The sequence below is a fragment of the Asparagus officinalis genome, chromosome 1 (assembly GCF_001876935.1).
Source record: "Asparagus officinalis chromosome 1, Aspof.V1, whole genome shotgun sequence".
NCBI lineage: Eukaryota > Viridiplantae > Streptophyta > Magnoliopsida > Asparagales > Asparagaceae > Asparagus > Asparagus officinalis.
The window spans coordinates 104,107,974-104,121,787 of NC_033794.1; the positions used below are offsets into that span (position 1 = coordinate 104,107,974).

At 37.1% G+C, this 13,814-nt stretch overlaps 1 protein-coding gene across 1 annotated transcript; it reads left to right on the forward strand.

Annotated features, from left to right (window-relative positions):
• On the forward strand, nucleotides 10,140-13,531 carry LOC109838615 (inactive TPR repeat-containing thioredoxin TTL3-like; the record flags this gene model as incomplete). The annotated part of the gene is given in 8 exon segments (XM_020407046.1): nucleotides 10,140-10,244; nucleotides 10,246-10,380; nucleotides 10,475-10,484; nucleotides 10,583-10,868; nucleotides 10,958-11,291; nucleotides 11,365-11,569; nucleotides 12,386-12,492; nucleotides 12,848-13,531. Coding segments are annotated over 8 exon segments (1,335 nt in total), but the record flags the coding sequence as incomplete, so codon positions are not given.

Consider the following 13,814-nt stretch of genomic DNA (forward strand, 5'->3'; position numbering starts at 1 on the left):
CTAATGCATGAGGGGATTGCATTCCTAATGGGATAGCACATATCATGAAGAACGGGTGGATTAGGATACTCCATTTCTATGATTGGTTCAAAGCGAATTAATCGATGTGTATTATCCCTAATCCACTGTTGCATACACCAAAATATTTCTTTTTATTTTATTATTTTATTTTTTTTTTCTTAAAGAAAAGAAAGAAAATTAGTTTTTTTTTGAGAAGATAAAGAAAAAGAAAAATCCTAACTGAAACAAATCAAAACAATCACTTTTCAATCAACTCTAACTCTAGGGTTTAGCCTAACTCAACTAGACCAGCTCCTAACCAAAAAATTCCTACAGTGAAAAGATCAAAGTTTTACCAGGTAGTTAGCCAGGTAAGGATAGTACTAGAGGGTGATCAAAGATCAATTAAGTACCTCTTTCCTTGCGGAGCGCTTTACGCAACCCCTAAACCTTGCCTTAGACACCAACTATTCTGAGAAAACTTAAACCGGTTCACTTAAGGATTTCTTGTTCCTTATTGAGCTCGAATCCTTAGGGGCCAACGTCTAATGAGTTTTAGAAGGCTTGGGTGGTGTAGTGAGGAATTAGTGATTTTTGGGCTAAGGAAAGGGTGATGAAATCCCTCACCTTATCTTGATTATGGGGTTTTGCCCTTAAAAATATTTTTAAGTGTGTGTCAAATCAAGATGCTCAAATCACTTGGTGAATTCCTACACTATATGAAATGCAACCCTATGAATTAAAAGCAACTAAAAAGGATGGAAAAGAAAAATCTTTTTTTTAATTAGGGTTAACAATCAAACAAATGAGAAGGGGGGAATTGTTTGAATTTATTATCTTGTTAGTAAATGTCAAAGTAGAGGATGAATTTTATTATGGTCAACAAAAAATAAAATCTCTTTTTTTTTAGTCCTAATTGTCTCTAATTGTGAAGAAGTAGCTAAAGGGTGGAATTAAAAACTAGAAAGAGGACTTACCTGAAAGCAAATCTTCAAATCCTAGCTCTCCAATCCGCGATCTTCAAGCTCCAAGCGTTTCCTTCACAAAAAACACACAAGTTAAAGAACCAAAATAATTAAAACCTACTTAAGCACCTTCCCCGACAACGGCGCCAAAAACTTGATGCGGCATAAACATGTACCAAAAAGGTTGCAAGTGCACAACCGTGTCAAGTTATAGTATTTAAGATATCGATCCCACGAGGAAGGTGTTTTGTAGGAGAGAATATGAATTCGGTTCTTATGTTGTGTGAGTGACAAATAGGAATGATAAGTGAATGTGATTGTGAAAAGATTGAGAGAGTGAAAATGGTGTGTGAATAGGTGCAAAGTGTAAGTGAGAGTGGATTTAAAAAAGAATGAGTATGATCAATAAGGTGAGAAGGAAAAATGAATAAAATCAAGAGAATAAAAAAATATCAAAAATGAAGAACAAAATTCTAGAATAAAAAAAAATGCAAGAAATTAAAGATGGTGGATTCAATTATAGATATGGGTAATCTAAAATTGAACCCACTTCTTAGAAAATAGTGATTCCCTAGAGGATTCTAGCCTAAAGGTGAATCAAACAAAATAAAAATAAATAAAAAGAAAAACTAAACCCTAGAGGGTTCTAGCTTCAAGGTGAATAGTGCAAGAAATTAAAATCTAACTACAAAATAAATTGTAAAATCTAAACTACAAAATAAAATTGCAAGAATTAAATGCAAGAAAATAAATCTACTTTATAAGCATAAAATAAATCTAAGGCAAGAGGGTTCTAGCCTCTTGGCTATTTAACAAGAAAATAAAATCTAACTACAAGCATAGAAATAAATCTAAACTAATAAGCAATAAAAGAGGAAAAAAAAAGAAATACAACTTCAAATAATTCTCCATCTTCATCTTCATCTTCATCATCCAACAAAGAGAAGAAGAAAAAAATTTAAAAGTGGTGAAAAAAATTATTATTATTAATTACAACAAAAAGTTACAATTTTGGAAGGTCTTCTCAATTAAGAGTAGCCCTTCTCTCCAAAAAGGAGTTATAAAAATTTTCACACCTCTAACCCCTCACTCTCTACCCCTATTTATAGTAAACATCAGTGAATGAGAGCCATTGGATTGAAATCTTATCTAAAAACAACAAATTTCAACCTTAGATTCGTAACAAACTGCCCAGCGTATCGATGCAGGCATCGATACAGGCATCGATGCTGGCATCAATGTCGGTATCGATGCAGGCATCGATGCATGCCCTTCTCCTTTTGTTGTCCGCAGATTCTTCTTGTTGTTTGCTTTTGGGCTTTGGACATTGGGCTTTTCTTGGACTCTTGGGCTTGGGCTTTGATTTATCTCTTCATTAAATACTTGAAAGAATTCATTGGGCTTCATGGCTTCATTTCATTAAATACTTGAAAGAATTCATTAGGCTTCATGGCTTCATTTCTTCATTAATTATGGGCTTTTTGTTGAGAGATGAGGGTTTTGAGATTTATTCTTCATTAACCTGCAATTAAAGATAAAAACAATTATTAGTAGTATATTTATTCATGTAAAATAGATAATGAGGGTATAAAATTGTAATAAAATATGATTATCAATGATACAACCAAAGAGAAGGAATTTGAAATGTTTACATGCCATACTCTTGAGAAAATGATTAGCCATTCACTTTTATTTGGGCAAAGATGACATAAACTGCATTAACTTTATCAGGGGCAAAGTGATCGAAACTCCCGGTTTTGGGAATAAGGTTTTGAGAAACAATACGAGCTATGATTTTAGCAGTGGGATTGAGTGATTTGTTGTTCATTGGGTAGGAGCAACCGGGCTTAAACATGATATCGTTCACAGCTTGATCAGTGTGTTCGATAGACATAAGCTCGACATCGCTTGACGGGATCTTAAGGATTCCCGCAAGTTCGTCGGCATTAAAAGAAATCCGGATATTTTTAACAGATGTGGAGATGGTTTGGACACCATTAGCAGTGGAAGTGACAGACAAATTCGCATAAAACAAATATACCAGAAATGGATAATAAGGAACTTTGCGTTGCTCATCTAGTAATTTATCTAAGCCAACAGCAAGAAGGATTTCATGAATGTTGTAGATGGCCAATTGATCATATTTGATATATCTAGTAGGCAGGATTTTCAGTTTGCACAGCTCCCTATATTTCTTAACTAGGGGTTTAAACAGAAGATAATCCTCATAATGAGAGGCAATGATAGATGAGGAGCTGGATTCAGGCTTGGATCTCTTCTTAGGAGGCATAATTACACAACTAGGGTTTTATGGATGCAAGTGAAACAGAAATTGAATTAAAAACCCTAGATTAGCCAATGAAACCCTAAGAGAGAATGGAAACAAGGAGGATGATGAAGGAGATTACCCAAAAGAGCTGTAGAACAGCCGCAGTCGACTGAGGAAACGCTGCGGGCGACTGAGGAGATATTTCTGATTTGGGAAAAAAAATTTGGAATGAAAGTGGAAGATGAAGAGGGTCGGATCTTAGAGAGGAAGAAAGAGCGGCCCAGATTAGACCAGATCAAGATCGACGGTGATGGACAAGCGGATTTTAAAAATTTTAACCAAATAAACTGAAACCCGATAACGAGAAGAGAAGAAAACCAAAAAAATTCTCTTGCGGTCGACCATGGCGGTCAACCGTAACAATTTCAGAAACTTCGACGGTCGACTGTGGCGGTCGACCGCGAGAAAGATAAATGCATAGTTATTTTTAAAACTTGGATTTTAGGAAAAATTTCATTTTGATCCTTAATAAAATTATTTTATAAGATATATAAATACATATAAAGTTTTTAGCTATTAAAAATTTTTATTTTAACTTAATAAAAATAAAATTCATCATTAAAACTCAAAACAACTATAAAACAACAAAACAAACAAAAAAAATCACAATGATAGTTTCAAAACTCATTTTGGTACCCAAATCATTTTGGTACCACTAAAATTTGGGACATGACCCCTATCATTTAAATCTAAGGCCCTAGGGTAATGAACCCGCTTGGACGTATTTTGTGCAATGATACGGTCAAAACAAAAATCGTAAACATGACCCATACGATTGCAATTTGTGCAATGTAGAGGTTTGAATGGTTTGCGTTGACCGAAATGAAATGCACGTGGTTCATTTGCAAAAGTAGATTTTTCTTTGTAATTATTTTACAAACGAGAATTTCTTTTCAAATCGAAACAAAACATGGCCAAATGACCAAAACGATCACAATAATCACATTTATACACATGAGCATGTCTATGATTTACACTATGTGTGTGTACATGTGTATGTGATGAAGAAGCTTGATGGGATGCACAATCATGAATAGGCTTGTCAATTTTTGGTGCATTATGACAAAATTGAGCTAAATGGCCTTTAAGACCGCAAATAGAACATTTGTGAATTTTGTCATACATATGTGCATAGTGAATAGGTTCCTTAGAAGAATTAACATGGGACTTTGCACATAAGTCCATAAGCTTTTTATTATTAGCAATACAAGTGTTTAGCGTTGAATCTAAGGTAGATATACGTTTTCTCATTAGATTCAACTCATCATTGTGCATACAAGCATTGCTACTAGAAGTAGGATAAACAAGATTTTTCATCATAGATTTCAACTTATCTACTTCTAACATAGCATCACGTTTTTCATGAAGCAAACTAGCATTTTCAATTTTCAAATTTTCATTACATTCTTTAAGAATTATATTTTCATTTGCAATAAAATTAAACTTAGTGGCTAGTGTTTCATGAGTGGATTTCATATTAACATACTTACTCTTTACATCAATATAGCAATTGTGTAATTTTTCAAACTCAAGAGAAAGTTCATCAAAAGTAATAATATCATCATTATCAAGATTGCATACCTCACTAGGGTTATCACCTAGTGGTATTGTACATGGAGATGAGGCTTCCTTAGAGCTTAAAGCGTGATCTTCCAACGCTTTTTGAATAGCCTCCGAGTATCCTTCATGTGCTTCAATAAATTTCCATAAGGCGTAAGCACTATCAAAATGAGCAAATTTGTTAGAAAATGATGAGTGAAAGGCATTAAGCAAATATTCTAACAAGACCTTGTTCATGTTAAACAACCTTTTATCATTTTTACTCTATTTGGATTTTTCCAAAATGGGAACAACATAGGCATCCTCAATAATCTCCCATAAATCGAATTGTTTAGATTGAATAAAAAGTTTGAATCTAACACGCCATTGAGCATAGGGAAAAATATCCAAACGAGGAGCAACATTAATAGTATAACCTAGACTAGATGCATCATACATATCCATAATGATTATATGCAAGAAGCAAAAAAACAAAACAATCAACACTAGATTAGCACGAAACTGATAAATTGTATCTTTAACTCAAGGTGATTAGTCCTTAAATCAAAGAGCACCAAGCTCTGATACCAATTGTTAGACCCTAGAGGGGGGGGGGTGATTAGGGTCTTATGCTAATCTAATCCCGATTAAATGCCAATTAAAATAATGTGGATCAATTTGTTCTTGCAAGAGATAGATATGAATAAGAACGATAAGAAAAAGCACAAAAGAAATATATGCTAAGCAAACACAAACATAAGATATGTTTACGAGCTTCGGTCCCCACGACCTACGTCCCCGCTCCTCACCTCGAGGAGGTCTCCATTATTACAATCCGGTTTGGAAACCGGAACTTCTACACACTTGGTTTACAAGCTTACCGAAAACTCTCACACAATAAACACTATGCAATCACACTTTACACACTAAGTGTAGGAACCTAGCCCGTGTCCTCCTCCTCAAGTGCTCGGATGCAACCTCTCCCTAGGTTCTTCAACCGACATCACTCCTATTGGATTCGACCTCGTCTCTCGTCTCACACTTCTCTCGGTGTACAAGTGTATTACAAGTGATACTCACAAATAAAGATTAAATACAATGGTTTGTTCTCAACAACAAATGAGAATGCAAATGAAGCTCACACTCACTAAATCACACCCCACAACCCACACTATATAGTATGAAGATATTAAGCTCAATATGTGTGTGTGATAATAGTGAATGAAAATAATACAACTCAATAAATATAGCTAAATAAATGAAAATGAAATAGTAAGCTATATAAGGAAGAGTTTAGAAAACTTCTCAGTAAACAAGAAGAGTAGTAGATGATGATTCCAATAGGAATTGAAAGTCACTTCTTGTTGTAGAAAACTTCTCTTGAAGTAGATTAACGAAAATTAGCTTAACAGCTCTTTAAACGCCTCTTAAACCTTTGTTAAAACTTTTTGTAAAAACAAAACTATTGGTTTTCTTAGTTACTGAAATAGAAGAGCAATGGGGTATTTATACCCACTCAAGAACTCAGCAAAAACCAACTTGAAAAGACCAAAAAAACCCCAGAGAATCAAATCAGAAACTAGCCGTTGGAATACAATCACGTGACGGTCGACCGCGAAGCACAAAAAGTCTGAGATTAGAAAATAAAAGCTGGAGGTCGATCGCGGCGGTCGACTGCGAAAATCTTTGGATGGTTTCACGGTCGACCGTCACGGTCGACCGCGAGCACATAAAAACTATATACTAAAAATTTGTTCATGACGGTCGACCATGGCGGTCGACCGCAAACAGACACAGTCTGAAACCGACACAGTCTGAAACCTGTATTTGGGCCGTTTTTGGAAATACTTTAAAAATAGCAAATCAATTCCAAAAATAATAAAACTTAGGGAAAAGTTTCTAAATGATAAAATGAACATGATAGAAATGGAATTTTTGGAAAAATAATTTCCGTTTACAAAAACACACTGTTTTTGAAAAGTGTTCGTAAAACCTGTATTTTACGAATATGAAAATTTTGATATGACTTATAAACATGTATATATATATATCATGCATATATTATATGTATATATAATAAAGTATGAATGAGCTGTAAATATGAAATAAAAGATATTGTAACAACGTTTGATGAAAAATCATTTATATGATAGAAAACGTCAAAAATCGTGTTAAGTGTACATATATTGAGCTTAAATATAAACATACAATATATATAAGTAAACTACTCTTATACCTCCACACATATGAACTTGAATATTTAACGCTTGATTGTCGTGTGTTGAAATACCTGTAAAGAGAAACATAAAAACAAAACTAGAGAATATATTAGCGATAAATTGTTTGACAAATCATCATCAAAACTATAGGGTCAACATTTTGTGTGTGTTTATATATAAATTACGAGTAGATTGTCATCACAACACCTCAAGACTATCATACACCTTTTTTTCTCTCTTGTTAAGTAGGGTTGTTTATGGATACTCGATGACAAAGTTTCCCTAAGTTTCTTAGGGTTCCAAATTTGTTTTATTTATGCTTTTTGTGGGCAAGATGCACTCTCTTTTACTTTCTTAAAAAAAGAAAAAAAAAGCGAATAAGAAAATAAAATAAAAATAAAATAAAAACCCATTTCCATTTCCGGCAGGAAAATACAGTCCCCTCGGATACCATGTGACCGTTATATACTTACCAAAACCACCAAGCTTTACTGACATCACCTTCTTCATTAATCTCCAGCAGAGCATTAAACTAAAATTAACCCTCCAAAAGGGCAATCCCTCCTAAAAGTTTTATTATTAAAAAAATAAAAATAAAAGAAAATTACTTTACCAAGAGACGTGTGAACGCGACGCTAGCGTGTCCACGTTCTTCCTCCCCCATCAAAGACATAAACAAAGAGAGGAACAGTCACTGGATTTAAATACACCTACAACTTGAGAGAAGCTCTCAATTTCATAGAGAGAGCAAAATAAAAACTCGAGATCCCCCATCTCCTCAAATTTCAATTATGTTCACTTTGAAAATTTTTAATGAGAAAAACTGAGAGCGGTGAGCATACCACTCTAGGAGCTTGTATTTACACTCCATATAAGCTTTTGAACCCGGATATTCAATGATTTGAAAAGATGAATCAACAAAACCGGGGGGGATTTAGCTCGACATAAAACTTTTCTTTATAAAACATTTAGGAAGCGCACTTTTGACATCATTTGAATACATAACATTAAAAATTATAAGAGACTGGCAAAGGTCAAAAACAACTTTTACATATGAGTTACCTACACTTGCAACCGGTACAAAGTTCATGATATAGTCTATCACTCCCTCTTCGATTGTATCCTTGGCAATACAAACACGAGCTGTTATTTCTTGCGTTACTATGGCAAATCATCAAGCTTAATTTAAAACCGCATTTAGTTGCCAATAATAGAGATATAACTGGTTAGGAACTAATTTTTTAACATTGTTCTCGAAATTATTCAATTTTCTTAATGCATACTTCTAAAACCAGTCTAATCTCCCAAAACCATTCACATTATAAAGCAAGCATTCATCACAACTAAGAATTTAAGGTTAAATTTTGGGATAATAAAAATGCTAGGCTGTTGGCCTTTCTCTTGTTTTGATTGATGTTTAACAAACAATTTTACTTCTAAACATGGTATTTGTCCTAGTGTTTGTTTCTTATATTAGTAACGTAGGCAAACAACGAAGTTGTGAGGATGGATGGAAATAGGCCTTCAACGAATCAATATCAAGGAGGTTGCAGAATGTCGGAGTTGAACCTATGGCAATTCAACATTAGAAAGATCCACAAGTGTCGAGCACTTCTATCCGCAGCTCCGTACGCCAGATAGAGCTTCGTGACACTATACAGCTGGGAGATTAGTTTATGTATTTTATATTATGTGTTTACGTTTACTAACAAAGAACTCAAAATATTCATAATACACAACAAACAATTTATGAATTTTAAGCTTAGATAATAGATTACTTACTGTATCATATATATATCAATTAAACACAATTTTGTTTTCATGATATAGAAATAGTAGAAACTTGATATTGTTTCATATGATATTACTTGGCATTGTAGGTTTTAAACGTACTTAGATATGAAACACACACTATAATTTATAATATAAATACTCATATGGCTTAATGTTTATGTATTCGCACTTGTCAACAAAGATATTCTTGTATTCCTTATGTTTGGACTACAATAATCGTATCAGACACTTATTAAGGTTACATTATAATTATTGGTGCAACAAGTTTTCAAGACCACTATAGGTTAACGAGAAAAGACACTAGAAGATGATTCACAAAATTCACTCATCTATGTTTACATTTCGTGTTTTGGACAATTTTGTAAAAATGATGATATTTTTGATTTTAAAATCTTTAGGCAGAAGTCCTTTGGAACTCAAGTTATTATAAAAAAGCATGTTTAATCATCATATCAACATAGTCTAATTCGAATGAGAAGCTTCTTCTAAAAAGTAATTTTTCAAATTAAAGAGAGCAGCTATAATATTCTAGAAAAACTTTCGAATTGAGATTGCATATTCCTAGCTCAGTATCTCCTCAAAATAGATGATATTTCTTAATATATCATCTCCATCCCCACAATCAGAAAACCGAAAAGTAAAAACAAATGGTGGTTTTCGGTTCATAGAAATGATAATGCTGAGCTACTAATTCTTTAGAGTATTTCAAGAACTTCAAACAAACATATTACATCGGACCAAATTAGGTAAACAACTGTGCACATATCAGCACAGCGATTACCAATGCCGCTCAGAGCGCACGGGAACGCCGCGGGCAAGCTTCCGTGGAACTTGGCCGGAGCCAGGCACGACCCTACATCATTCAGGGTAAAGAACTAAACTTGCGGATGAAGCTAGAAAACTTGGAAGTCCCTAGCTCCCGGCTCACACCATCGCGCGCCGCAGTCGCGACGCCGGCCTAGCCGACGCGCGGACCACTGCCGGGGAGCTCCCGCTGGCCCCTCCGACTCAGAACCCTACCAAGCCCGGCCCGACGCGCGGCTCCGCTCCGGCGCGCCTCTTATAACAAGAACGCTCTGCGCCACAAGCTCGCACCACAGCTCCGCTGGCGGCATCCCCCCGCGCGCAACATCTCCCGTCGCGAAAGGTCGGGCGCGAGCCGGAGCTCGTCCACGTCTCGGAGCGACGTGCTCGCTCCGGCTCGGGAACTACGGCACGGGAGCGTTGTCAGAGGCGGTAGCGGCGGCGGCGGCCTGGGGCCCACACGCTGACCAGGAACGGCGGAGCTTCTGATCCGGAGGAAATAAAGAGGATGGGAACGAGCAGTATAGGAGGGGCAGTTCGGTGAGCGCCTCAGGAATCTACGACAGGGCGATATTAATGTGCCCCAAGAATGCAGGCGTACAGGACTAATCGCGCCGCCGCGCGTTTGTCGGGCTCAAGGAAAGCTTGTGAGCGCTGTGAATGGCGTCTAGAAGCGTTGAAGATCGATCCTTGGTTCGAGCGAGCTCGACCAGAGATTGGCCCTCCTGCTGTATCCGGGTCCTATGAAAGCAAGACCGCCTACCGTGATGATTAATTTTGGATTGAATTTGTGTTGCATTCAAGTCCTCTATGCTTTGCTGCAGGCTAGGACAGGTGAGAGAATGCGTGAACACGTTTTCTAGGCTGGACCGCAGCCATGACGCGGCCCGGAGCTGCAGAAGATACAAAGAAGTAGAAAAAGCATCTGCGAGGCCTGTGCGATGCAACGGCGGATGGAGACGTGGAACGAGCGGCGCTGAGACGAGGATCCAATGGCTGCTATTGTATCGAGAGGCCCGATTCATCTCCGTTGCTTATTGCATCGCGGGCAGAAGCCTTTCTCCGCCTCCATCATCTTGACGAGGCCGATTCCGCTATCTCGAGTGCTGTCAAGCTCGAGAGCTCGTCCCCTTCTTGCTCATTGACCAAGTTTTTTGGTATGCTATCAAGTTCTTATCTGCACATTGTTCGTGCTCAGATTGATGTAGCGTTGGGCAGGTGAGTTTTATGCTTTGATGCTGATACTATAAACTGTATCTTTCTCAATCCCAGATATCTGAGATTCGATGATTGGAAATCTTTCGCAGATTTGACAGTGCAGTTGCTTCTGCGGAGAAAGCCAAGCAGAGCGATCATGTCAACATTGATATTTCGAAGATACTGAACAACGTGAGACTCGTAGCGAGAGCTCGAGCACAGGGGAACGAGCTTTTCAATCAGGGGAAGTTTGCCGAGGCTTGTATTGCATATGGAGAAGGGCTTATGTATGATCCCTCGAACTCTGTTCTCTATTGTAATAGAGCGGCTTGTAGATCGAAGCTTGGACAGTGGGAGAGGTCGATCGATGACTGTAATGAAGCGCTCAAGATTAAACCAAACTACACTAAAGCTCTTTTGAGACGAGCAGAGTCATATGAAAAGGTGAATATTTTGTTGTAGATCTCATAGTTATGTTGGATGGTATGCTTAATGTGACGTTTTCTTGGGTGATTAGCTCGAGAGATGGGCTGAATCAGTGAGGGATTACGAGGTCCTAAAGAATGAGCTACCGGGTGATGCTAAGGTGGCTGAAGCGCTTCTTCAAGCTCAATTGGCATTGAAGAAATCGCGAGGTTTTGATACGTGGAATGTGAAGTCAGGAGAGCAGATTAAGGTGATTACAGGGATGGATCAGTTCCATGCTGCAATTACTTTACCAGGTAATATTTCCTATTTCTCCCAATGTTTACTATTACTATTCTTGTGCATTAGGTTGAACATTTCCTTCGTTGATAGAAAGTTGTTTGAAATTGCTACAATTTTGTCAATTTGGTTAGCTACTAGCAGTGAACTGTTAATATTGAGCTTTTCCTCAATGATTTTTGTTCTTTGAAATTTGGGGATTATTTGTGCAGTAATTTTATGGACTAGCCATAGTTGTGATAATGGACGGTGATTAATTACTCTTTAACTTTCAAAAATTTCCCTTGACTTATGAGCCAGATGTACTAATCTTATTCCAGAGCTTATTCATGAAGTCTCAAACTTTTCCTGGTACCATATGTGGACCATTTTTATTCATGCAGTAATTTTTATGCTAATTCTAGTTCATTTAGGAATCGCTCCACATTCCCCGCATCAGCTACATTGCTCATTTGCTTTTAGGAATCACGTCAGATCCCCCAGATAGCTACACTGTTCATTCAAACATGCATCATGCATGTTTCATTCAGGAAGATTTAATGGGCTACACTGTTCATTTAACCAAGCATCATGTTTCATTCTGGGAGATTTAATGGGCTGCCGACTACCTAGCTATGCTCTTTTAATGACTTGCCATTCTGGCTAAGCCCCTCCTTTAACCATATCAACCCTTTTCATTAATATATGCTCACAATGACCCTACCTTATGCCAATCCAATTAGATGGAACCCCCCCATGTCGGAAGCCAGAAATCTCTCCTCATGTTCTCTTTGCTTGAAACTATTAATTACTCCTACAATATTGCGATATAAGTAAAACTTGCATGTTTTCAGGAGTATCAGTGGTTCATTTCATGGTGGCATCGAACCAGCATTGCACCGAGATAAGCCCATTTGTCAATGTTCTATGTAACCGATACCCGTCTGTAAATTTTCTCAAGGTTTACTAATATTCACAATACCTTTCAACTGATATAGGGCTAATTGCAAATAGACGCCCTGCAGTATCTTCGTTTTGAACTTATTGCCCCTCTAGTTTCATTATAGCAAATAGACCACCTGTGTTAATTTTTTTTGACTCTTTTACCCAGATGATTCTTTTTGGATATATTGCCCCATGGTGAAAGAGCCAAAAAAAAAAAAAAATTACCTCAGGGGTGTATCTGCGACAATGAAACTACAAGGATAGCAATGTCAAAACAATTAGCGATTCTACAAGGGGGTCTATGTGCAATTAACCCTTGATTATAAGCCAAATTTACTTGTGCTGATTCTTCTTGTATTTTGAAAGCGAAGGTGGATGTCAATGAGAGCCCGGTTGTTTCGAAGATGGAGAATGTGAAGGCAGTGCCGACGTTTATGATCTACAAGAATGGGATAAAGATGAAGGAGATGATCTGCCCTACACATCAAATGTTAGAGTTCTCAGTGAGGCATTATGGAATGTGATTATATAAAATGTCAAGCGAGTAGGGTTCTTTTGATATATTCTTGAAGGGTAGATAATATTGAAAGAAGAAAAAAAAAGCCCTATCCTTGTTATTGCGAGTGCATACAAAATGACAAAAAGTACCCCAATTTGGCACAAGCATTGGGGGAGGGGTATTTCAAGGGTTATGCCCTTTTTAAGTATCTTTTCATTTCTTACACGTTTCCTTGACTAGTACCTTACCCTTTGCTCGCTTATTCTTTCCCTTGGTCTTGTTCGGACCCTTGGACACACCAACAAACAGTCCTGACTCTCTCAGACGTTTCCCTGTTCGATTCACTGAGGAGGGAAAATGGCTGATTTTTACCATGTACATATACCATTTACTAGAAAGTGGGAAAGCCATTGGGAGATTGGATTTTCCTAGTAATGATGAGAGAGAGAGAGAGAGAGAGAGAGAGAGAGAGAGAGAGGGGATCTTGTCGGTGCTAGTGCTACTGGTATATGCTCTGCCATTTTATGAATAAAAATATTTCTGAGTTCTTTTATCATGAATCATTTGGTTTGCCTTTTGGTACAGCTTTTTTCTCTTTTGTAAAATACGTCATGATCATGCGTGTGGGTCTTTGGTTGCAATTAATTTAACAATCCCTATATATGTCTCCCGCGACTGATGATGCCTACATAAATCTACCAGTTGAGCTTTCCCTTTGCGGTAATCATGCCATATGGGGGGAGAGAGAGAGAGACAGAGAGAGAGAGAGAGAGAGGGGAGTAAAACTTTTGAATATGTATGAGTACTCAGAAGAGGATGTATATTCTATTTTGTTCGTA